Below are 22,351 nucleotides of genomic sequence, written 5' to 3' on the forward strand. Positions count from 1 at the left end.
TTTTCACTTAACACATTTGTTCAAGGCATCTCTGACCATTACATACACTGAAACAGACTCCTTACAACCATTTACCCATCTGTGCACAAGAACAATGTACGCACACATTTTTTGAACCGCGGGGAACCGGAGCCTAACCCAGCAACACAGGGCGTAAGGCTGGAGGGGGAGGGGACACACCCAGGACAGGATACCAGTCCGTCACAAGGCACCCCAAGCGGGATTCGAACCCCAGACCCACCGGAGAACAGGACCCACCGCACCCCCCAAGACCAATGTAAAACACACACTACAGGCAATTAAGTCACCAGACCATCTGAAACGCATCTTCAAACTGGGACGAAAGCCACACACAAACTCCACACATGCTGGGTAGGGATTGAACCTAAAATCCCATCATGCACCTCGACACTGCGAGACATCAGTGCAACCTCTAGCACAACCACGCCACAAGTATAGAAAACTTCCTGTAATGTCAAGTAGTCATCATGAAAACCCTTTGAGCATTTCACCAGATACCAGGAACTTTCAACTTAAAGAAGGAAGATTAGCAAAAAGCCAAAAAAAAACACAGAATATGGTCTGTACTTCTATGACTATCTTGGGTCAGATTGACTAATTGGCCTCTTTTAACTATGTTAATAAGTTATACTTTTATGAGATCCTTATTAATTCCATGGGAAACTTGAATTGTTTTGGTTTGCTTCTTCTCCTGGTGCTATTTTGATAACTGTACACTGTGCCTTTTACAGAGTTTCTGTAAAAAAGAGAGAAAAGGGGCTTCTTCTTTTGAAAGTTTTGAGATAAACAGAAGCTCATAGTTCTGTTTGTTGCCTCAAACACGAAAGAAACACCAGCAAGCACTGGGGACACATGTAAACATTTTTTTTTTAAATTTCACCATGAAAAAAAAAAAATTTCCATGCCTGGTGTATTTCGAATATGAGCCTGCCTTTTTAGATTTTTTTATGGGTCATGGGAATTTGGCTAAGAAAATAAAATTCATGATATGACCGCTTTGTATATTTCTAAATTTAAACAACTCAGTAAAAAGAAAGCATTTCATCATGTTTGATTATCACACAGAAGCTCTCATGTTTAAGTAAGACCTCTAGAGAACTTTCATGGTTCAGCTGCATGGCGAGGCCAGGGATTATCGTATTAAATGCTTCAAAATGTCACATCTCTCTCTGCGCTCAATCGCAAATATACCATAAATATTCATACGAAAAACATGTCAGCATCTCCCAGCTGATTGCAGCTATACTGTTAACATCAGATGTCAAGCTCTTCACTTCACCTGCTTGCTGCATATTTTTAGATAAGTGTCCGGTTAGTCTGGGAGTTTGATCAACGGTGATAAATACATGAAGAGATGGAAATGGATGATTTTCTATTCTCAATTTGTCACCCCTCAAGCTGTCACAAGCTTGTATTTCAACTTTTACAAGCATTATACCGTAATAAGGATACTCCACCAATATACCTCATCGAGGTTCTTCTATTTGTTAAACCTATATTACACAATGTATGTCAAGTGCAATATGATGACATCTTCTTACTCATCAACAGAGTCCATGGTGTTTATCCCCTTATCTGCCTACACCATCGAGGAAAACATCGGTGAGCTTCTGATTCCTGTGCACAGAAGTGGAGACATCAGCCAGGAACTCATGGTCATCTGCTACACTCATCAAGGTAGAGGTGTCTCTGAGCCCCTCCTATAACTCCAAACATTCCTCCTCAAAAAAAATCATAAGGTTGAAACAATTTTCAGCTCATTGCATTAATTACTACTTGTGCCACAGATTGATTCTCTGTTTTCTGCTATACCAGAAGTGGTGAGTCCCAACTCAGGAAAGAGAAGTTGAGAATTTCAATAATTTCCCCTGCCAAAGGAGCTTATAGTAATTCAGCTGGACATTTTGTTTGATCACTACACTTTAATTACCTACCTCATATTAGGATTTGAGCCTACAGTATAACCTTGGCTTGTGGTTACATATCATGTCCTTAGCAGATATACTACTATATGTCCAAAGAGCTGCTTCTCCACAGTGTCCCTTCAGAGGTGTTCTATCTGGGTGTTTCCCCTTGGCCTTGTGTTCACAGGCTCTGCCAGAGGCACCGTCCCGACATCGGTGCTCTCCTACTCGGACTATATTTCTCGGCCAGAGGAACACATGAGCTTGCTTCGCTTTGATACAGGCGAGGCACAGAAAGCCTGTCGTGTAGTTATAATTGATGACTCACTCTACGAGGAGGATGAGAGCTTCAATGTCACACTCAGCATGCCCATAGGTGGCCGTCTTGGCCAGTACTTCACGGCAAAGGTCACTATCTTGTCTGACTTCGATGATGGTAAGGACTCTTAATATTGACTTTACAACCAAAATGTTACCACATAATGCAATTCTGCAAATTTACTTATAACAAGGCTTTTTAGTTTATTGCCTTAATATACAAGTGTTTGTAGAGTTCTCCTTCATGGATGCCTTTTGTTTGTTGAGACAATATCCCATAATTCTTGCAAATAATGCAAATGTAACTTTGAATGTAAATGTTAGCAGACCCTAAATATGAGTTTTGCTTCATATTTTAGAGGGCAGTATTTTTTGTTATTCCTGTGTCTACTTTTGTCTCATTGTTTGCTTAAACATTTTTTAGTCCTTTGTCGAAGGGGATGCGGTGGCGCAGTGGGTTGGACCGCAGTCCTGCTCTCCGGTGGGTCTGGGGTTCAAGTCCCGCTTGGGGTGCCTTGTGGCGGACTGGCGTCCCGTCCTGGGTGTGTCCCCTTCCCTCTCCGGCCTTACGCCCTGTGTTGCCGGGTAGGCTCCGGTTCCCCGTAACCCCGTAAGGGACAAGCGGTTCTGAAAATGTGTGTGTGTAGTCCTTTGTCCTTTAAGAGATCAGCATTTGATTTGTGGGCACAGTCATGGAGAAGCTCCCTTCCCACTGTACTTTATTTACCCATATGGTCACCCCTCATACCTCCTCCTTCTCGGTAAAGGCTGCTGTGATGTAGACACACCAAAATGAGACTGAGATCAGGGAAGCTTACAGACTTGACATGTTAATGAATGTCTGTTTAGAGAATATGTCTAATTCAGTTTAATAGACACAAAAGACATTTTTAGCATTTCTATAGCACTGACTACAGCTTTGCTTATCCGTTTCATTCTCATCTTATTGAATTAATAAAGCAATGGGCTGACCCTCCGTACAGAGAATATGGCTCAGCTCAGTAGAGTGATGTGCTTGCTGTTGATCTTGTAGGGTAAGCTACAGAGATTTATGGTAAACTTTGACCCACTCAGCTCTTGGGCATTTCAGCTGCAGTATTAGGAATGCTGTTCCACTTGAAGGTAGGCAGCTGAAGCCACACATTTTGGTTTTTAATAGAGTGTGGCAGGTCCTTCACGGAACTTTTCTTGTATTTAATCCTGTTCCAAAAGTCAGAAGTCCATTCCAAACAGAATAGTAGGGGATTTCAGCTCTGCATGAAGGGATTTAGGCAGGAAAGTGAAAGCCAGTCTGAGCATCACACTCTATTTTCACACTCTAATATGCTTTAGAGTCAAAATCTATATACCTTTATAGTTAATGTCATGCAATGCTATGAAAGGCATGTCTTTATCATCCTCTTTGCAAAGCACATTGGGATCTTCCATAGGCTAAACATGCAGCTTCTGAAATTTTGTCTTTTTTGGTTTTAATATAGTTATAGTTTCTGTAGACTGGCTCCCACTACAGTACATTGATGATTTGTTTTGTTTTATTAATTATGGGTGCATCATTTAGATGAAGGGTCAGACATGCTTTATTTTAAACAAGCAGAATATTCACTTCTCTGAACATGTTTAGGAATAACGAGAACCATGTCTGTCATTAAAGGGGTCATCCAGGAGTTCACCCAGGGCCATGACTGTAGTGCCACCACAATAGCCCTTTGGGGGCCCTACGTTCTTTTCTCCTTATAAGTAGCACTGCAGCTCAAGAGGCACTTATATTCCCCAGCATATTATTATTTCTTTCTCAGCACTGGAAAATTGTGTGGCGTTTGCTTATCCATTTCATTCTCATCTTATTGAATTAATAAAGCAATGGGCTGACCCTCCCTACACAGAATATGGCTCAGCTCAGTAGAGTGATGTGCTTGCTGTTGATCTTGTAGGGTAAGCTACAGAGATTCATGGTAAACTGATCCTTCTATACCGGTGTACTTACAGTGTTTACACAGTTTAGCATGTTATTCTAGCAGTTCAGGGTAAGTGCTTTGCTCAAAGGTAGTACAGCAGTATGGAATAGTATGGAACAGGCTCAAACCAGCAACTGTCAGTTTACAAGTCTGTATCTTTAACCAAATATCTTAACATCTAACTACACATTTTATCCATCTCATCTCCCTATCTTTTAAAAGAAAACTTGTATTCCCAAGTCTCTTCACAGAGAGCACCAGATAAAGAAAATCAAAATCAAAAATAAGAGCTGCAATATCTAGCTCTTGATTTTATTTTACCAAGATTGTAAAATATTGTGGACCGCAGTCCTGCTCTCCGGTGGGTCTGGGGTTCGAGTCCCGCTTGGGGTGCCTTGCGGCGGACTGGCGTCCCGTCCTGGGTGTGTCCCCTTCCCCCTCTGGCCTTACGCCCTGTGTTGCCGGGTAGGCTCCGGTTCCCCGTGACCCCGTAAGGGACAAGCGGTTCTGAAAATGTGTGTGTGTGTGTGTGTAAAATATTGTTTGGGCTTAGTTTTTGTATTGCGGGAATGGACTTAACTCCTAACTAGAGGGTTGTTGACATCCACGTGCGGCTCTGATGTTGTACCCTTGAAGTTCAGTTAACTTTAAGATCTTCAATAAAACATACTCAGCATATGAATGAGCAAAGGTTCAATAATTCAGTGTAAAAACTTTTTGCTAAGCTTCACAGTAATAGGAATGTACTGTATGTAACGAATTGCGTTCAACACATCAGGACTGAACGCAACAGGAGAGGATTCTGAATAACAATCAGGCCAGGCACCCGAGTCATTTTAGAGTACCTTATCTTAAAGAACTGTCTTCTGCTGTTTTTTGAATGAAAAATGTCACCTTCCATCATGAAAAGTTGAATGAGCATCTGAGGACGTCTACATGTATTAAGTCCTTGGAAAGTGAAGATCACCATTGTAAATGTTTCATTGTTGCCTTATTGCCTAAAGAATTGTGTGTTGTGTGAAAAAAAAAAAACATGACCTGAGGCTACTGTCTGAAAGCAAGCCTTACCTGGCTGATCTGTAATCTGAGATTTGAGAAGATGCAACACGATCTGCCCTAAGCCTCCTTCAGTGCTGTGTTCTGGCCGAATCTGCTCTCAGGTTTTTTAGGTGCAAGCACGCTGTGGTTTAAAACAAGTTAATTAGCTGCAGATGCCAAGTAATGTCCCTCAACGTGAGAGAGGACAGAAGGAAATGGAAGAAGATGCTGTTCTTTGGAAGAAAGGACATGTTCACTACCAATGGTTTGCGGAACTGGTTAAGCTCTAAAGCTTCTGGTGAAGAATGTTAACTGAATTCCCTCCATTATGCTTGGTGGTCACCCTTCCCTCCTGTCCTGGGGGAGGGCATAAAGCTTAATTATCTCTCCTTATGTTGTCCAATTGTGTGTCCAGACTGACACCTGGACCTGCCGCTTGTTCACTCAAAGAAACACACACATTTATATTTGTAAGGAATTTACTTTAGCTTCCACTTCAGTGCAAAACATTTCTTATAATTCCACCAAATGAAAATCAAGACCACATTAAAGTGTATAGCAAACAAGAAGTTTTTGCACTCATTATTAATTAAGCAAATTATTTACACTTTTTTACCCATGTACATTTATCTGACACTTTTCTCCAAAGCAGCTTACAGTGTTATGGTTACAATTTACCCATTTACACAGCTGGGTAATTTTTTACTGAAGCATTTTAGAGTAACTACCTTATTCAAGGGTATTAGAGCTGGAGGTGGTTATCAAACCTGTAACCTTTGGATCCAAAGGCAGTAGGTCTAATCACCACACTACCAGCTGTCTATTTAAATAGTTCAGAAATTTTTACTGGAAGGTCTCGGAGTGAATACCTTGAGGATACTGTGATGCTACAGTGCATCACCTGCTGTATTTAGGCTTTAAAAGTTTACTAAACTTTAAAGAAAAAAAAAAAAAAAAACGCAGTTTCAGCATTTGTTTTTCAGCAGTTTCCCCCCAAGGTTTGGAAAAGCCAAAAATACACAAATCCACATTTACAGAACCCACTGGACACACTATGAAGAATTAAAAAATGGGAGTTACCCCTGTGTTTCATCTTCAGCTGTTTATGTTTGAATTATTCACGCAGTTTGTACTATGTATGCAGCTGTATTAATAGGTGGAAAAGTGTGAAACAGATTGTACAAGTCATCTTAAAGATGAAGAAATGCTTGCCAAGCGCTGCAGCTCAGAGGTGCCAGTGTCGGAAATTAAACTTGCAGCATTCTGACCACACGTCTCTAAACCACTCTGTTACGCTGCTGTCAAAAAGGATTTGTATCTCCACAATGTTCAGCGTGAAGGGACTTTTTTTACGCTCCACATGTGCACCATGAGCACAAGATCTAACCATCCTTCCTACACTGATGCCTCTCAGAGGCATTTGGTTCAGTCCCATAACCGCTGATACTTTCATGATAACAGACAAACACTTGTAATTTGTCTAATGTTAGAGATCTGGATGTCAACAGATACGTTTAGAATGCACTCCCACTGCACTGTGGACCTAAAGGCTTGTTGCCTCTTCCATTGTGATCCAACTCTAACTAGCATCTCTGCCTGCGACAAGAAGAACATAAGCATTCATACACACACTAGAATCGCTCACCTGTCTGCCCTCTGATGGTCTTTGCTTGTAAAAGCTGTGTGTTCCTTGGAGGTGAGATCATGTCAGAGTTTGGGAGGGATGACGTGTAGTAGACGGGGTCTGACCACTGGCGTCTGTAACAAATTTTTCTGTTTTTTTTTGTCAGCCACTGATTTGACAATCACAGTAGTATAACTGTATTTCTTATCTCTTAGTTGTCAGTTTATGTTTTTTTTTGGCTGTGAACCCTAACGTTAAACTCCTTAAAATAATTTACCGATTTTTACAGGATTATTAGTTTGTGCCAAGTATTACTTGGGGGTGCTATAGCAGGAGGTGGATTTCAACCAGGGTATTATGAATCCAAAGGTGTTAGCTCTAGCCACTACACCACCTATTACCTTGGTAGCATGTTGTAAGATCAGTGGCCTGTCTAGATAACCAGTCAAATCACCCCAAGCCTCCTGTCCTTCCTGTCACATCCTCATGGTCTTCATGCTGTGCCACCACTGCTGCCTGATGAAGCGAAAATGCCTGGAGAAGGAGTCTGCCAAGCAGCATTGTGGGAGTGCTTGTTTTTAAAATGGTTTTAGTAGACCCGTCCTTGGCTTGGCTGCTTTTCAGACAAACCAGTGTGGGTGGGGTTCAGGGGTCGGCGGGGGTGTCTCAAGTCAGTGGGTTGGCTTTCAGCCGGCATTTCTTTGAAGCCGGTCATTTGTCTGCTATACAAACGAACCTTATCTTGTTACTGCAATTGTCGTATTACCAGGTAATTGCAACAGACTGGTGCTGCCAATCCCAGTAGCTGCTGGATCTGGTTACCTTAGTGTCACAAAGGTACGATGCTGTCGCTTGACTTGATGGTATGGGTGTGAACGTCACGCCATGGGCATTGACTGGCTAAATGCCAAGCCCTTTGGTTGGGTGATTTGTCTGGTGGGCGACGCTATAGCACCTGCACAGCCCAGTCACGTCATATACGCTGCTGAAATGTCTTTTCAGCCCATATAAGAGTAGAAGCATCATACTGTGACCTGAACTCAAATTTGCCAATTCCACTTCAAGAACAATCTCTTGCAGTTTTTTTTCCCCCTAAACCACAAAGTCTTAGTCACGAAAACCATTTTCCCCACGATGTCTCATTTTAAGTAGCATTAAACCAAATTTTTGACTATTAAAGTGAACAAGGCTAAGGCATTTTGGAAAATGATATAGTCTCACATCTTGTTTTTGATTGTACAGTCAACCCAGCGCATTCCCTCTCCTTTTTTTTTCCATCTGAGCTGTAATGTGACTTTTATCAGAGACACTAATGTATTTTAAGAAGCTGTGAACAAAGTACATCATACACATTTTCAGTTTCACCTTGGCACATTAATTGGACATAAAAATGATGTCTTGCTAAAATACCAAAATGACCCCATTTTTGAGGGTCACAGGCTTTTTATGACTTGAATATTTCTTAAAAATGAAAAGCAAATCTGTTTGCTTATCACATTCAAAACTATTTTTTGAGTTTCATGTGGGTCAGCATACAACGTAGAGCTGCCAACTTGCAATCGATGGACCCGGCTTAGGAATCTACCTCTTGATACAGTAAAAATTACCCTGCTGTATAAATGGGTAAATCATTGTATCTTAACATTGTAAGTCACTGTCATTATCCCTGAAAACAATACTCAGGATGAACACAGGGAGCACTATCCCAGGTCCACTCAGCTGCATCAGCCCACCTGCGCTCAGTGAATGGTGAATGCCAGATACTCAGCACTATGAAAGGTGTGAATGACTAGCATCCAGTTGTTGTCACGTACACGCCCACAGCTCAACCGACAGCACCTGACTCTGGTCCAGCACCTGACTAACTGCTCACCCTTTAAAAGACCCTCCTCAGCTCCCATACCTTTGCGGAATCTCGTCAGAGACAACCGCCCTCCCTCGTGATGTCCAGTGCACACTCAACACTTGTTCTTCGTTCTCGTCTTCCGGTTTTCGTCCCTTCGCTTTGTTTCCCGACCACGTTCACGGATCTTCGTTCAAACGCCGACTGCCGACCGACCTTTCGCTTTGTCCCCTGACCTCGTCCATGAATGCTCGCTCTGACTCCAACTGCCGATCGACCGACCATTCGCCCGTCCCCGACTCCGGGAACTTACCTTATCTCCTGAATCCAGACGAATGACTCCGCACATGGGTCCTGATGTCCCGGTTCTCTCAGCCCCGCATGACAGTTGTGGTTCCTTGATCATCTCTTCATTGCTTTTGCCTGTGATCCCATAGCAATTATTGTTCCCTGTTTCCTCACCTGTTTCCAAAGTTCCATTCACAGTGTGTTTCTGTTCCAGTCCCGAGCTCTTGTCCTGCCTGCATCAGTCCTCCTTGGTCCTGTCTCGGTCCCATATCTCAGCCCTGTCTAAGTCATGTTTCTATGTACTAGTTCAGTTCCACTTACGGTTGTTGTGAGAAAACCCCATGCTTCTCATTGTTCTTTTTTCCGTGTCCCATGCATTTCCTTCTTTGCGATGTAGAGTTCTATATCCACTCTGCATTTGAGGTTATCACCCTTTACACCTGTATTTGGGCAGTAGAGTAATACACGTCCCTATCACCACCTGACACGACAGTTAATTGTGGGAAAAAGCATCAACATAATGAACAAATGTACATTTGTGTGTTTGTGTTTTATTGTTTTCTGATCAAATTAGGAGATGCTGGTCAGAGTCTGAGAGCAGAAAATTGAGTGAGTTTGGCCAAACGTAGCACTTGAAAGTACTAATACTGGTCAGGCCTTCTGAGTCAGGGAGACACACAGATGCTTTTAGACAACACCACAATGTGACCCTCAGAAGATAAGGAAGGTGTTTAAGCACTACGAAAACAGAAAAATAAAGTTGGCTACAGCCCTCCTACAACATGGTCTTCATCTGTCTTGAGTGCTTCTATGTGATGTATCTTGTAATATACATAATAAACCTCTTTCAAATTCCAATAAAACTTATTCATGAATGAAGTGTTTCAAATTCCTGTAAATTTTAGAAAGTATGGAAAGTGGTAAGTCTAATCATTTGTGTCCCACTCCTTCCCAGTGCCTGTCTTCTATTTTGAAGACACAGAGTACCATGTTGACGAGAGTGATGGTTTTGTAGAAGTCCGAGTGTGGAGGACTGGTACGGATCTCTCCAGGATGGCCACTGTCATGGTTCGGTCCCGCAAGACCGAGCCATTGTCTGCCGAAGGTAGGTGGTCTGATGGAATTTTCTTTGCTTTCAGTTGAGTACATATTGTGAAGTAAGTGGTCAACACAAATGTTTGCTGCGATACTCTGCAGGTGGAGGGTACTGTGATATTGCGTTTCACCTTCCCCAAACAACTCATTAACAACATAGTTCCAATGGGGTTTGGTGATTTGTAGGATGGGCCATGCAGGCTGAAAAAGAAAAGTTCCTCAAGATGATAAATTACATAGAATAAAGTCTTCGGTGGTTTAAAGGCTTGGATTGTGTTTTACAAGCAAAAACAGAGGAGGAGAACGTGCTGGAGCTCAGCCCTAGGGTCTTATACCCTTTGTCGCAAGTCCCTGCCCTAGCTGGTACACTAGTACAAACTGGTCAGCCTCACAGATCAAGTTCTTGTGAGCAAAGGCAATTCCTAAGGAAATTTTATGTGCATTTCTAAGTGCTATAATTCACACATTCTTGACTGTCTGTGGGGAATAATTTTCCTGGACCGACCCTACTCTCAAATGAGATCTCTGGACATCTTTGTCCCTGCTCTCCTTTGGGTTGCCTTTTCTCTTTGCTGCTCCTTCAAAATATTTTCTTTGTGTTATCTAATCTCTGTGGGCTTTTGCATAACTGTGTTGCTCCTGCATAACTAGTGTTATCAGCTCATTAGTGCATGAGAACAGAAGATGTGGTTAAGGATATACAAGCCACACCAAGCTTATAAGAGCCAAATAATGAAATAACCTAATTTTACCTGAAAATGTGGTACAGGCCATATTCGGTTGTACTTTTCAGTTATTACCTTTATCTAATTAGTGTGCGTGGTGTTCATTATCCCTTTTATTATCCAACAATACAAAAGAGCTGCTGCACTGGTAGAAGATCGAGTTTTAAATTGTGGTGATCACAGTAGGGCTGTTTTATAGGCTTTGCTTTGAATGTCCATCCTTGTAGATGCTCTGACCTTGTGTTCTTCTGCAGCTGCTGTGGACTATGTGGGAATCAGCAAAAGCCTAGACTTTGCTCCTGGGGTTAATATGCAAACTTGCAGAGTTATCATCCTGGATGACCTTGGCCAGCCTGCCCTAGAGGGGACGGAGAAATTTGAGCTTGTCCTCCACATGCCTATGAATGGTATTCTGGGGCAGCCAGGAAAGGCAACCGTCTTCATCAATGACACAATTTCAGACCGTAAGTAGTGCTGGCTGGCTGCAGCTGTCCTGAAATGAGGTTTTTCATTGATTGATAAGTTGAATTGAATGACATGACTGATCACAAACAAATTCCACATTTAGTCCCTAAAGTCCAGTTCCGGGAATCGGCCTACTCAGTGAATGAGAACCAGGGACAAGTGTTGGCATTGGTGTATCGCAGCGGTGACCTCAACTACCGGTCCACAGTGCGGTGCTATAGCCGCCAAGGATCTGCCCAGGTCATGATGGACTTCCATGAACGGCCCAACACAGATGCATCCATCATTACCTTCCTCCCTGGTAAAGGGCTACAGCATGACATGCAGAAAAATACTTGATCTTGTCAACTCTTTGATTTGAGTTAATTGTCCTTCCAGAGCATTAGAATGGATGCAGTGAGGGTTCAGTGTCCATTTACATTATCTTTCAACACCCCAGGGGAAGTGGAGAAGCCATGTGTTCTGACACTGGTCGATGACGAGCTTCACGAGGAGGACGAGGAACTGCGCTTGGTCCTGGGGAGCCCCAAGAGTGATTTACCCTTTGGAGCCTCTGTCGGGGCTCAGAGCGAGACACTCATCACCATAAAGGATGATGCAGATAGTAAGAGACCTCATAGATCCAAACAGCCTATATTATGTTCTGGGTTCCATCTCATGCTAAGATAAAATACAACACATTAATTCCTGATTGTTTAAACTCAGAGCAAATTATGAACCTTACATATGCAGTAGGCTGTGTATTAAATTAATATCTTTTCTTGCTTTTATTATCTGTTCAGTGATTTTCTTCTGCTTCTGTATAATTAATGGTGATTTCCTCGAATGTTTCACATTCCTAAATGTCTGCTGAAAGAACACATCTGTTTAAAAGGATTATTAAGCATGTGGTTTTTCTGAATCTGTCCTTGTAATATGTAGTATAAACCACAAAAATTATTTATGAAGGAAGGGAATGATTGTAATGATTGTAAATGATCCTTATTTTTCCAGAGCCCTTCATCAAGTTTGGGGAGACAAAGTTCAGTGTGAGAGAACCCAAGGAGAGCGATCAGGTTTCGGTTGTGCTGATTCCTGTGCTGCGCATAGGTGATGCCTCCAAGGTCTCGCTGGTCCGTGTCCACACCAAAGATGGTTCCGCCACCTCTGGGGAGGACTACTACCCTGTGTCTAAGGGTATGAGGGAGGCATTGACACTTCATCTCTCAAACATCTGGTTAAACTGTGGCTCATGCCTTCAGAAGCACTACATAAACTTTTTTAAATGCATGCATCAGCTGTCATAGAGTAGTGAGTATAATTCATCCAAAGTCCCTAGATATGACCCGTCAACTGTAAGTGCTTTTTTTAAAAGCCAACGCAACATAAACACCAAAAACCACCATCTGTCTCATGTTTGAGCGTTTCTAAAATGTCACAGTAACAATTCAGATGAAGAACTCTATATTCGATGTGTTTAAGTATTTCATATTTTGATGCATTCTTTATGATTGCATTACTCATACAGGAATCGGGTATTGCATCATACCTACTATGATGGTGACAGTATGTGGAGTGGTGGGAAATGGACATGTGATGAAACTGTATGGTTGAATTCCAGAAGGAGAAAAGATTTTTTATTTTTCAGGGATATACTTATCTTCAGATGTTTCTCTAAGTATTTGGATGTATAAATTGGCATTGGTGTATGGATGCTGGTAGGTAAAACTATACACAGTATATATACATATATATATATTGGGGGGGGGGGGGGGGGGGGGGGCGCACTGTGTTTGACTGGGTCCTGCTCTCCGGTGGGTCTTGGGTTTGAGTCCCGCTTGGGGTGCCCTGCGACAGACTGGTGTCCTGTCCTGGGTGTGTCCCCTCCCCCTCCAGCCTTGCACCCTGTGTTTCTGGGTTAGGCTCCAGTTCGCTGCGACCCTGCTTGGGACAAGCGGCTTCAGACTCTGTGTGTGTGTGTGTGTGTGTGTGTGTGTGTGTGTGTGTGTGTGTGTGTGTGTGTGTGTGTGTGTGTGTGTGTGTATAGTACTGCAACTTCAGAAAGTCATAGGTATGGCTATAAAAAGAGCTCTGCCATGTTATAGTGAGGGACACCTTTGCTCCACCAGACATTGAGTTCAAGGAAGGTGAGACGCAGCACTTTGTGGAGGTGGAGATTCTGTTCGACGATGTGCGGGAGATGCAAGAGGCCTTTACTGTTCATCTGAAACCGGACGAGTACATGGTCGCTGAGACTCAGGTAGGAGTCGTGAAGCACAGCTGAATATCTTCTAAAGTGTGTCTTATGCCGAATGTGACCATGCAGTACAGTAAGTACAAGTACAATGTAAAAATCCTTTCATATCTTTAATGCTTTTAATTTTTTGCATCCATGCCGCCTGTTTTTGCTTTCTTTACTATATTTTTTCTCTGTTAAATGTTTCAGAACAGTGGTTAAATTTCCAAATTTAGAAAATTAAGTGATATGTAAAATATACAGTATAATATACTATATGAAATTAATATTAAAATTAGTATGAACTAAATCTGTAAATATTTATCATGTGTTGCCTTATATTTCAAATGACAGGCAGCTAAAGCAATTATCTATATCGAGGAGGCCAACGGCATGGCGGGCGTCACCTTCCCCTCCGCACCTCAGGTGGTGTCGCTGCTGCAGTATGACAGCACAGACAGGACCAAGGACAGCCATCACCCCGCTGCTGGATATCCGGTTGTTTGTGTCACGGTACATGTGTTCTGTCAGTTATTACAAGAGGCAAAAACTGTAAAAATGGTTCTGTCCAGGAAGTACCTATAGTTCATCCTCGTGCGACTAGACTAATAGGGGGTGGAGGGTCCAGTCATTCAGCTGAGCACTATTTCCAATGTATCTTATATATGAGACTTTTTTTTTAAAAAAAAAAAAAAAAAACCTTTTGACATGGTAGTAATCTTGTTGGGTGTAAATAATTTTAACAAAAATTTTCAAAATTTTGAAATGCTGAATTTTTTTTAAACATACTTTCATTTCATACAGTATCCTACCACTAGGGAGAAAAATTATTGATGAGCTTAAATAGAGGAGGGATGTTGGTGCAAAGAATACAATTATTCATTTCAGTTCTGCATTTCCAAAAAGAAAAAAAAAAACCATATTGAAACAACTGTCAATCTTCAACTTCACAATCAACTGAAATATATATTTAAGTATTTTTTGAAAACTCTGGAAAATACATAATAATATTTTCATGCGCTGGAGTGCCCAGCCGTTCCAATATCAAGTCACCCAAGCTCTACTAGTTCTGTGCAGATTAACTGTATTACCTTTTCAGATCATGGAATCCTTTTACCTCCTCTCAGCTAGCTCTTATATACAGTCGGTACATGTGTTCTCAGGATGTTATATGGTTTTTTGATTCACTAAAGCTCTCCCCACCCCCCTGATCCCACTCAAACAGGCTTGTAACCCAAAGCACTCAGACCACGAGAAAACTGGGTCCATCTGCTCAACTGAGGGCATCAACGACACGCTGACCCAGTACCGCTGGCTGGTCAGCGCCCCCCCTGGTCTAGATGGTGTGACCAGTCCCATGCGCGAGATGGCCTTTGACACCTTCTTCACCTCTTCCAAGATGATCACCCTGGACTCCATCTACTTCCAGGCCGGTTCACGTATCCAGTGTGCCGCTCGTGCCGTCAACTCCAACGGTGATGAGGGCTTGGAGATCAGTAGCGCCATTGTGACCATCAGTATAGACGAAGGTGAGTGACACCCACGCCCAGGGGTAGCATGTGACCTTGTGGTAAGAGAAATAAACCTGTGATCTGAAGGACTGTTTAACAGCTTATATGTACGTGTTGTCCTCTTAGAGGATCTTAGCTGTCGGTGAGACATTTTATGAAGACAGAGCAGACCAACAGTGATCTGTTGTATTCTCACTCACCATGAGTAAGACTGGAGTGGATGGTCCAGTCTGCCCATCCAGGAAGCACAGGACAGTAGGCTAGTTAGGGAACACCTTCAACAGGACACCCGTGTGTTGCGGATTTGTTCTATACCCTTTTAATATTCTGTTTTCACTGTCATTTGGGAGAGTGGGATCTATTGTGTAATGTGTTAATTAGTGATGTCGCACCAGTTCCTGTGTTATTCTGAAGCTTTTGAGAGACACACACACACACAGTTTCACGGTCTGTCTGACGGCAGGCATGTGCCAGCCTCGCGAGGTGGGAACGGTGGGTGCAGATCCCTTCTCGGCCAAACTGCGATATACAGGGACAGAAGACCCCAACCACCCCAATCTCATCAAGTTGACAATTACCATGGCCCACGTGGATGGTAAGAGGCTCATGCTGGTTCCCTGCAGCCCAAGAGAGTCGTGCCCAGTGGCAGTGGCCATACAGCTACAATATATTGTTGAATTCTTTCTTCCTTCAAAGACAGTCACGCTGTCTTAGCTAGCAGCTTGATGTGGCGTGTGTTGTTCGTGTCACCTTGGTCTCGCCTGTTCCCTGTCACTAACGGGCAACTGTTGGTCCTGATGGTCCTGTCTGCCTCTTCTGCCAGGCATGCTGCCCGTGGTGTCCACACGGCCGCTTTCCAACTTTGAACTGACGCTGAGCCCCGATGGCACGCGAGTGGGCAACCACCGCTGCTCCAACCTGCTGGACCAGCACGAGGTGACAACCCGCCACGGATTCCTGACGGATGTTACCGCGAACGCAGAGGCTGTCGGAGAGACCGTGCCTTATCAGTACAGTGCCGTCCTGAGGGGGATGGCAGCGCTGCGCTTCTACAGGAACCTCAACTTGGAGGCCTGCCTATGGGAATTTGTCAGCTACTACAACGTGTCTGAGCTGCTGACCGACTGCGGGGGCAGTGTGAGCACTGACGGCCAGGTGGGCAGTGCTCTCATTTGGGGGTCTCATCTAGAGTGTGTAATCACCCGTCGTCAAGGCAACAACTCTGGCCATGACATGATGTTGCCTGAAGGGTGGATTTGTGGGTGTAGTGCTTTACAGCTAAAGACAAGTTAAACTCTAACTCCAGATAACCAGAACTCACATGGGAATGGGAAAACATGGGAAAAACACCCACCAATGTGCTGTTTTTGGGAGTTCATTTATAATCATTTTCCTTTATTATAGTCTGCAGGAAAAAGATTTTTGAAAAAAATTCAATAAAAATTAAAATAAATTATGTAAAACCCTTTTTTAGTAAAGCCCCTGTATATCAGGACAAAGAAGCTTTGGTGCGATGCATGCCCATATTCAGTACAAAGTGTCTATAACCTGGGTATTTTGCAGGGGTTTGACGGGTGGCACAGCGAGTAGCACTGCTGTCTTACAGCGCCTGGGTGGTGCGAGAGGGTTTGATCCCCGCTCAGTCTGTGTGGAGTTTGCGTGTTCTCCCCCGTGTTTGCGTGGGTTTCCTCCAGATGCTCTGGTTTCCTCCCACAGTCCAAAGACATGCTGTTCAGGTTCCCCCATAGTGTGTGAATGACACAGAGAGAGTGTGTTTCACTGATGTATGGATGAGTGACCCAGTGTAAGTAGTGTATCTAGCAGTGTAAATCACCACGGTGAATAAGGTGTCTGGACTGATAACCTTACATAGAGTTCACTGGAAGTCGCTTTGGAGAAAAATAAATGTAATGCTGCGCATGTTTTGCAGCACAGACAAAAAGATGGACCAGTCAGCCGTCCGAGCAGATTTTGCTCTGACACATTTTTCGGTAATTTTCACAGCTGTTCTTTTTGTTGACAAGCGACTCTTTAATCAGGCCTCGAACCCCTAGCGGGCTTCCCTCACGCCAGAAATCTGCTTCCCTTCAGTTCTCTTCTCTCTCGGCTTGACAGGAACCTCCTGTCCGCATTCCTGCTCCGGAGCAAATCGCTGAGCAGTAAAGTGAACAAAACGGTCGCTTTGTGCGGCCCCTCGCGTCCACAGTTAACGCAGCGTTCGGGTCGAGTCCATTTCCATGTATTTATTGAGCGGACGCTTTTCTCCAAGATGACACGCAGTGTTAAGATACACATTTTCACAGGGGCACTTAGTGTAATTACCTCCCTCATGGGTAGCACAGCAGGAGGGGGGATTCAAACCCATGTTGTTGGGGAAGGCAGCAGCTTCGACCACAACTACCACCTGCTGCCCCAGACTCACTGGGATGTGGGGGTTGTGCGGTAAACGGAGCTCTCAGTGTGGTTTTACTTGAGTTAGATTCCTGTGAAGTAATTATTCACTTTTATAAATTATTGCAGCACTTCGGTACAAACCACATTGAATGCCTGTCAGGGAAACAATGATCTTTTATAGAAATGATACGATTAGCTCTGCGAGCGCCGCGGCGCAGCGTCGTTCATGTACAGCTGCGCCGGGAAGGAATATTTAATAATAAAATGTTATGTCGGTGTTTCTGCAATAAATTCTTTCCAGAAAGATCAAAAGCGTTGCGTCCTTTTTATCTTTTCTGAAAAGGCTGATGTGATTCAGCGACTTAAATGGGACGCGTCTCTTTATAAATGTTGCATGTTGTTTGTGTTCGGTGAAATGAGGGCACAAAAGAGTTCCTTTTAGTGCTTTTCAAATTAAAGGACGTTGCATGACAATGGTGTAAAGCGTGCTGCTGTATTATTAAAGAAACTGTGTTGCCGGACACAAAAAGAACAAATGTAGCTAAAGGAGACAAACAAGCGTCTCGTAATTAGAGTCAAATTAGGCTGGGGTTCGACACTCCGCCATTTTCTGTGAGAACAACACTGGGCTTTAGTGTGCTCCTCGTTGTCTGCTAGGTTTTGGACCTGGTCCAGTCGTACGTGACCCTGCGGGTTCCCCTCTACGTGTCCTACGTGTTCCACTCCCCCGTGGGCGCCGGTGGCTGGCAGCACTTCGACCTGCGCTCTGAGCTGCGGCTCACGTTTGTTTACGACACCGCCATCTTGTGGACGGACGGCGTCGCCAGCCCACCCGAGGCCGAGCTGCAAGGCAAGTGCGCCGTGAGCGGAAAGCGCGGCTGGTGACGTCATGGTTGGAGGGGCTGCCTTTTGGCCCTGAAGATGGTCGCCGGTTTGATCCTGCCTCTCTGGCTGTAGTGCCGTCGTTGACCTGCTTGCCCTGCAATTGCTCCAGTGCCTGGGTTACTAGTTGTGCCCCCACCCCTTAGCCTTGTGCCCAACGTCTCTGGGATAGGCTCCAACTCACCATGACCCCAATATTAAAACTATTTGGTTGTATGTTTGACTCTCGCATGTGGCACCAATAGCCCTGAAGCAGCTGTTAACGTGGGTCGGTGGCCATCACTCACAATGCCCCGTGCGTTAATGTTTATTCATGCTTTTCTCTAAAACAGCTCATAATTACTCACCCCTTTGTACAGCTGGGTAATTCTTACCAAAGCAATTTACGGTAAGCACTTCGCTCGAGGCAGAATCAAACTTGCGGTCTTTGGGGCCGAAGGCAGCGGCTCAAATCGCTGCCGTACCACTTGTCCCCGCGGTTGTTAGGCTTGCAAGATCTCCTCCAAATGATCAGCAGATGTTCTGGAAAAAAATATGGAAAGAACCCACCTGATGCGAAGTTAATTAAGTCATGGATGAATAAATTCCTGGAAAACAGGGACAATGTAGAAGGCGAAGAGCAGTGGCAAACCACCGGTTTCCAATGAGATGGTGGTAAACATTCAAGCTGCTTTCAAAATCAGTTTGACAGGTTTCACACCAGCTGCAGATACTAAAGTCTCACCGAAGTGCTTCATTTTCTTCTCCTTTTCAGCAAAACTACTTGTGATTACAGCTATTAATTGTCACATACTGTCATCAGAATATTCATTTACGGGCACCCTGTGTTTTGACACTCCTCTACCACCTACGCATACCGTAATCTGTAAACTCTGCAGTTTTTACCTTGTTTGTCCTGTGTGAAGGCAATGTGACCTTGTGCCCGTATGATCTTTTCATTTTATGACCTGGTGACTCCATGATCCCGGTTTACCTTGTAGGTGCGCTGTACCCAACCAGCATGCGCATCAACGAACAGGGCCGCTTGGTGGTCAACTTCCGGACAGAGGCCCGTTTCAGGGGCGTCTTCGTGCTGTCGCACCACGGTGAGCTAGCTGATCGCTCTCTCTCCTGCCCACATGTCTCGCACTGGTGAGAGCTCACAGTTTTCTCTGCTCTGCTTTGCTCCAGCCTCCACCCTGTCCTCCATGGTCATGTGTGCAGACCACCTTGGCCTGACGTTCAGATTGACCGTGGTGAGAAGTGAGCCCACCTACGACCAGCCGCTGCAGCACTGGACCTTCACCTCCGACTTTGCCGTAAGGAAGTCCCGCCTTCCAGGTTCCATCACTTCCTATGTTCAGATGCCATCGGTTCACTTTATCTCCATCAAATGTGCTTGTAGGTTTGCTATGAAGGCCATGGTGAGAAATGATACAGGGTAGTGAAGACCTGAGTAGTCAGTAAGGTGTAAAAATCCATCAGTCCACATAGTCAGCAGTATTGACATAGAGGTAGAGAAGTGCCCTAGGTTTACACCACAAGTCATGCTGGCTGTGATCAATAAAGAGTTTTTAATCCTTCCATACTTGTTAGATACGGCATTTACCATGGTGATTTTATTAGACTGCCTGCTCCACTGTGTGGCCCTTCCCTCTCCCAGGTGAGAGACTACTCTGGAACATACACAGTGAAGATGCTCCCTTGCACAGCTGCCTCCAACTCGGAGTACACAATCCCCCCCGTGTGCAACCCCAGGGAACCTGTGACCTTCAACTTGGACATTCGCTTCCAGCAGGTGATCCTCAGATACACGCAGCCGCTCAGCTCTGCTGCAGCAATAACCGACTAGTCCAATCCGACATGACATTTTTACCCCTTCTCTACTCCCACTGGTCATGTTGTGGTTTCTGCTGGTGCCCCTGCAGGTGAGTGATCCTGTGGCCGCTGAGTTCAGCCTGAACACGCAGATGTTCCTGCTGTCCAAAAAGGAACTTTGGCTATCGAACGGGTCCATGGGCTTTGGTCAGGAGAGCGACACAGCGTTTTCAGAAGGTAATGCCTTTCCGCTCACAGTCAGGAATTTACTCACTGCGGTGCTGGATATATATGATTCATGCTGCTGTCTACCAAATTTTCTCTGCTCATTACCATTATTACTGTTAAGTACGAATGTATGTGAACCGATCATATCGTTGCTTTCCCGACACTTCTGAAACCACTGTCAAACTGATGAGTTCCCTCCAGGAATGAATAAACTATTGTCCTGTCCGGTCCTCTTCTATCCCATCCCGTCTTGTCCTGCCCTATCCTTTCCTATTCTAACCTATCAACCCAAGTGCACGCAGTCAGTGTAAGACGAGCATGCGTGTAAATCTGTCCCTTGCTTCACATATGCAGGGGATGTGATCTACGGCCGAGTGATGGTAGACCCCGTGCAGAACCTGGGTGACTCCTTTGTGTGTACTGTTGAGAAAGTCTTTCTGTGCACCGGGACTGACGGATATGTACCCAAGTTCAACCCCAGCAGCTCGGAGTTTGGCTGTCTTGCCGATTCCCCGACCCTGCTGTACCGATTCAAAATAATTGTAAGTATTGTGACAGCGCTCATACTGCAGGAAGCTTAAATATCATACTGCTGCCTAAATCCTCACAGTATTACTTAATTAGAACCTTGCAGAGAGCACTTTCATTAATGTCAGATGTACAGTTTTTGGTCTTTATGTGACATTTATTTGGCAGACTCTCTAGAATAATTTGCAGAGCCCATCGTGTTACATTTTACTCACATATAGGTCTTATATTAACTCCCAATGGTTCAATAGTTGTGCCCACAATACAGTTTTTAGACCTACAGTCCACTTGTTGCGAGGCTAGTTTGTAAGCCAGATTGGTCACCTGCTTCCACTCTTTTCTATTTCGCAGGACAGAGCTCAGCCAGAGACTCAAGCCCGGAGTTTTGGGAGTGTGGGATTCAATGCACAGCTAGCTGTGGATGACCCTGAAGCGATGCCTCTGGTGGGGCAGGCAGGCTCAGATGGATTCCGGGTCGATTCAGCAGCTCTCTTTCAGGTTTGGCCTGGCATGCTCTCTCCCCGACATGTCCTCACATCCTTCCTTAGTCCTGCTATTTCATTATAGCCAGGATTTTCAGAGATGTTCAAAAATTTTTTCACACATTTGAAAAGTTCACCTTGTTTTGACAACTAAATTTCACTGCTAAGTGTTTGACGTGTAGGATACGCTGACCCAGACAGTCCATTGGAAAGATGCCTGAAGCTATGAAGCCAAGGGTGAAGGATGAGAACACAATGGGTGAAAACACGCAAACACACTGAGTCTAGCAATGCAGTGTGATATTCTCGGTCTCTTGAAGGTGTCCCGGGGCCGTGAGTGGTATATCCACACCATCTACACAGTTCGCTCCAGGGATGGCACCAGTCGAGTAATTGGGAAACGGAGTTTGGAGTGCCACTCAATGTCACCTGCCGACGAGCTTCGCCTTAGGAGATCTGTGGCTGCAGTGCCTGCTGTTGCTAATGGAATTGGGCAGGAGAACGACAGGGGCACCAACATTATGCATGTTAGGCTGCAGCGTGGCACCGATCTTCCAAGGTCCGATCTGGACACACCCGCCCTTAGCGCCGTCCCACAGGAGCGCCACGCTGAAGTTGGGGATGCTGATGGTGGGATGGTGATGCTCTCAGCGGTTGTGGCTGGACTGCTGCTCATCGCCCTTACTGTTGCGGCCCTGATCCTGGTATGGAAGTCCAGGAAAAGTAACGTGAAGACAGAGCATCCCAAAAGGAATGAGAGTGCAGCACCCACAGTGACACAGGTTCACAGTGGCAGTGACAGCTCAGAGGTGTAACACACGTGTGTAGCATTTTAATTTCCCCTAAGTCAGTACACAGGGCTGTACAGTTAAGGGAGGCAAATAAGCCAGTGATCTGGGTGCGAGAAGAGACTTGAAACACTGCCATGACTTTGTTTAAAACGCAGTGATCGTAATCTGATCTGTAGACTCCTGTTGTTATATGTTTAAAAAAATTTCAGTGGTCCAAAATATTTTTCCTAAAGGTGCTGCATTACCT

General features: G+C 44.5%; 1 protein-coding gene across 1 annotated transcript in view; it reads left to right on the forward strand.

The window, feature by feature from the left end:
- LOC108941254 (FRAS1-related extracellular matrix protein 2-like) overlaps positions 1-22,206 on the forward strand; it is a 57,914-nt gene extending 35,708 nt beyond the window's left edge. Inside the window, exons 5-24 of the mRNA XM_018763961.2 lie at positions 1,573-1,698; positions 2,113-2,361; positions 9,947-10,096; positions 11,066-11,275; positions 11,380-11,577; positions 11,716-11,880; positions 12,270-12,452; positions 13,385-13,515; positions 13,846-14,004; positions 14,717-15,020; positions 15,466-15,597; positions 15,826-16,157; positions 18,054-18,246; positions 19,259-19,363; positions 19,449-19,576; positions 19,921-20,055; positions 20,186-20,312; positions 20,658-20,845; positions 21,183-21,329; positions 21,634-22,206. Coding sequence (XP_018619477.2) covers positions 1,573-1,698; positions 2,113-2,361; positions 9,947-10,096; positions 11,066-11,275; positions 11,380-11,577; positions 11,716-11,880; positions 12,270-12,452; positions 13,385-13,515; positions 13,846-14,004; positions 14,717-15,020; positions 15,466-15,597; positions 15,826-16,157; positions 18,054-18,246; positions 19,259-19,363; positions 19,449-19,576; positions 19,921-20,055; positions 20,186-20,312; positions 20,658-20,845; positions 21,183-21,329; positions 21,634-22,128 — 3,857 coding nt within the window. The 3' untranslated portion in view covers positions 22,129-22,206. The remainder of the gene's footprint in view (positions 1-1,572; positions 1,699-2,112; positions 2,362-9,946; positions 10,097-11,065; positions 11,276-11,379; positions 11,578-11,715; positions 11,881-12,269; positions 12,453-13,384; positions 13,516-13,845; positions 14,005-14,716; positions 15,021-15,465; positions 15,598-15,825; positions 16,158-18,053; positions 18,247-19,258; positions 19,364-19,448; positions 19,577-19,920; positions 20,056-20,185; positions 20,313-20,657; positions 20,846-21,182; positions 21,330-21,633) is intronic.
- The last annotated feature ends 145 nt before the right edge of the window (positions 22,207-22,351 follow it).

The sequence above is a fragment of the Scleropages formosus genome, chromosome 10, assembly GCF_900964775.1.
Source record: "Scleropages formosus chromosome 10, fSclFor1.1, whole genome shotgun sequence".
Classification (NCBI taxonomy): Eukaryota; Metazoa; Chordata; class Actinopteri; order Osteoglossiformes; family Osteoglossidae; genus Scleropages; species Scleropages formosus.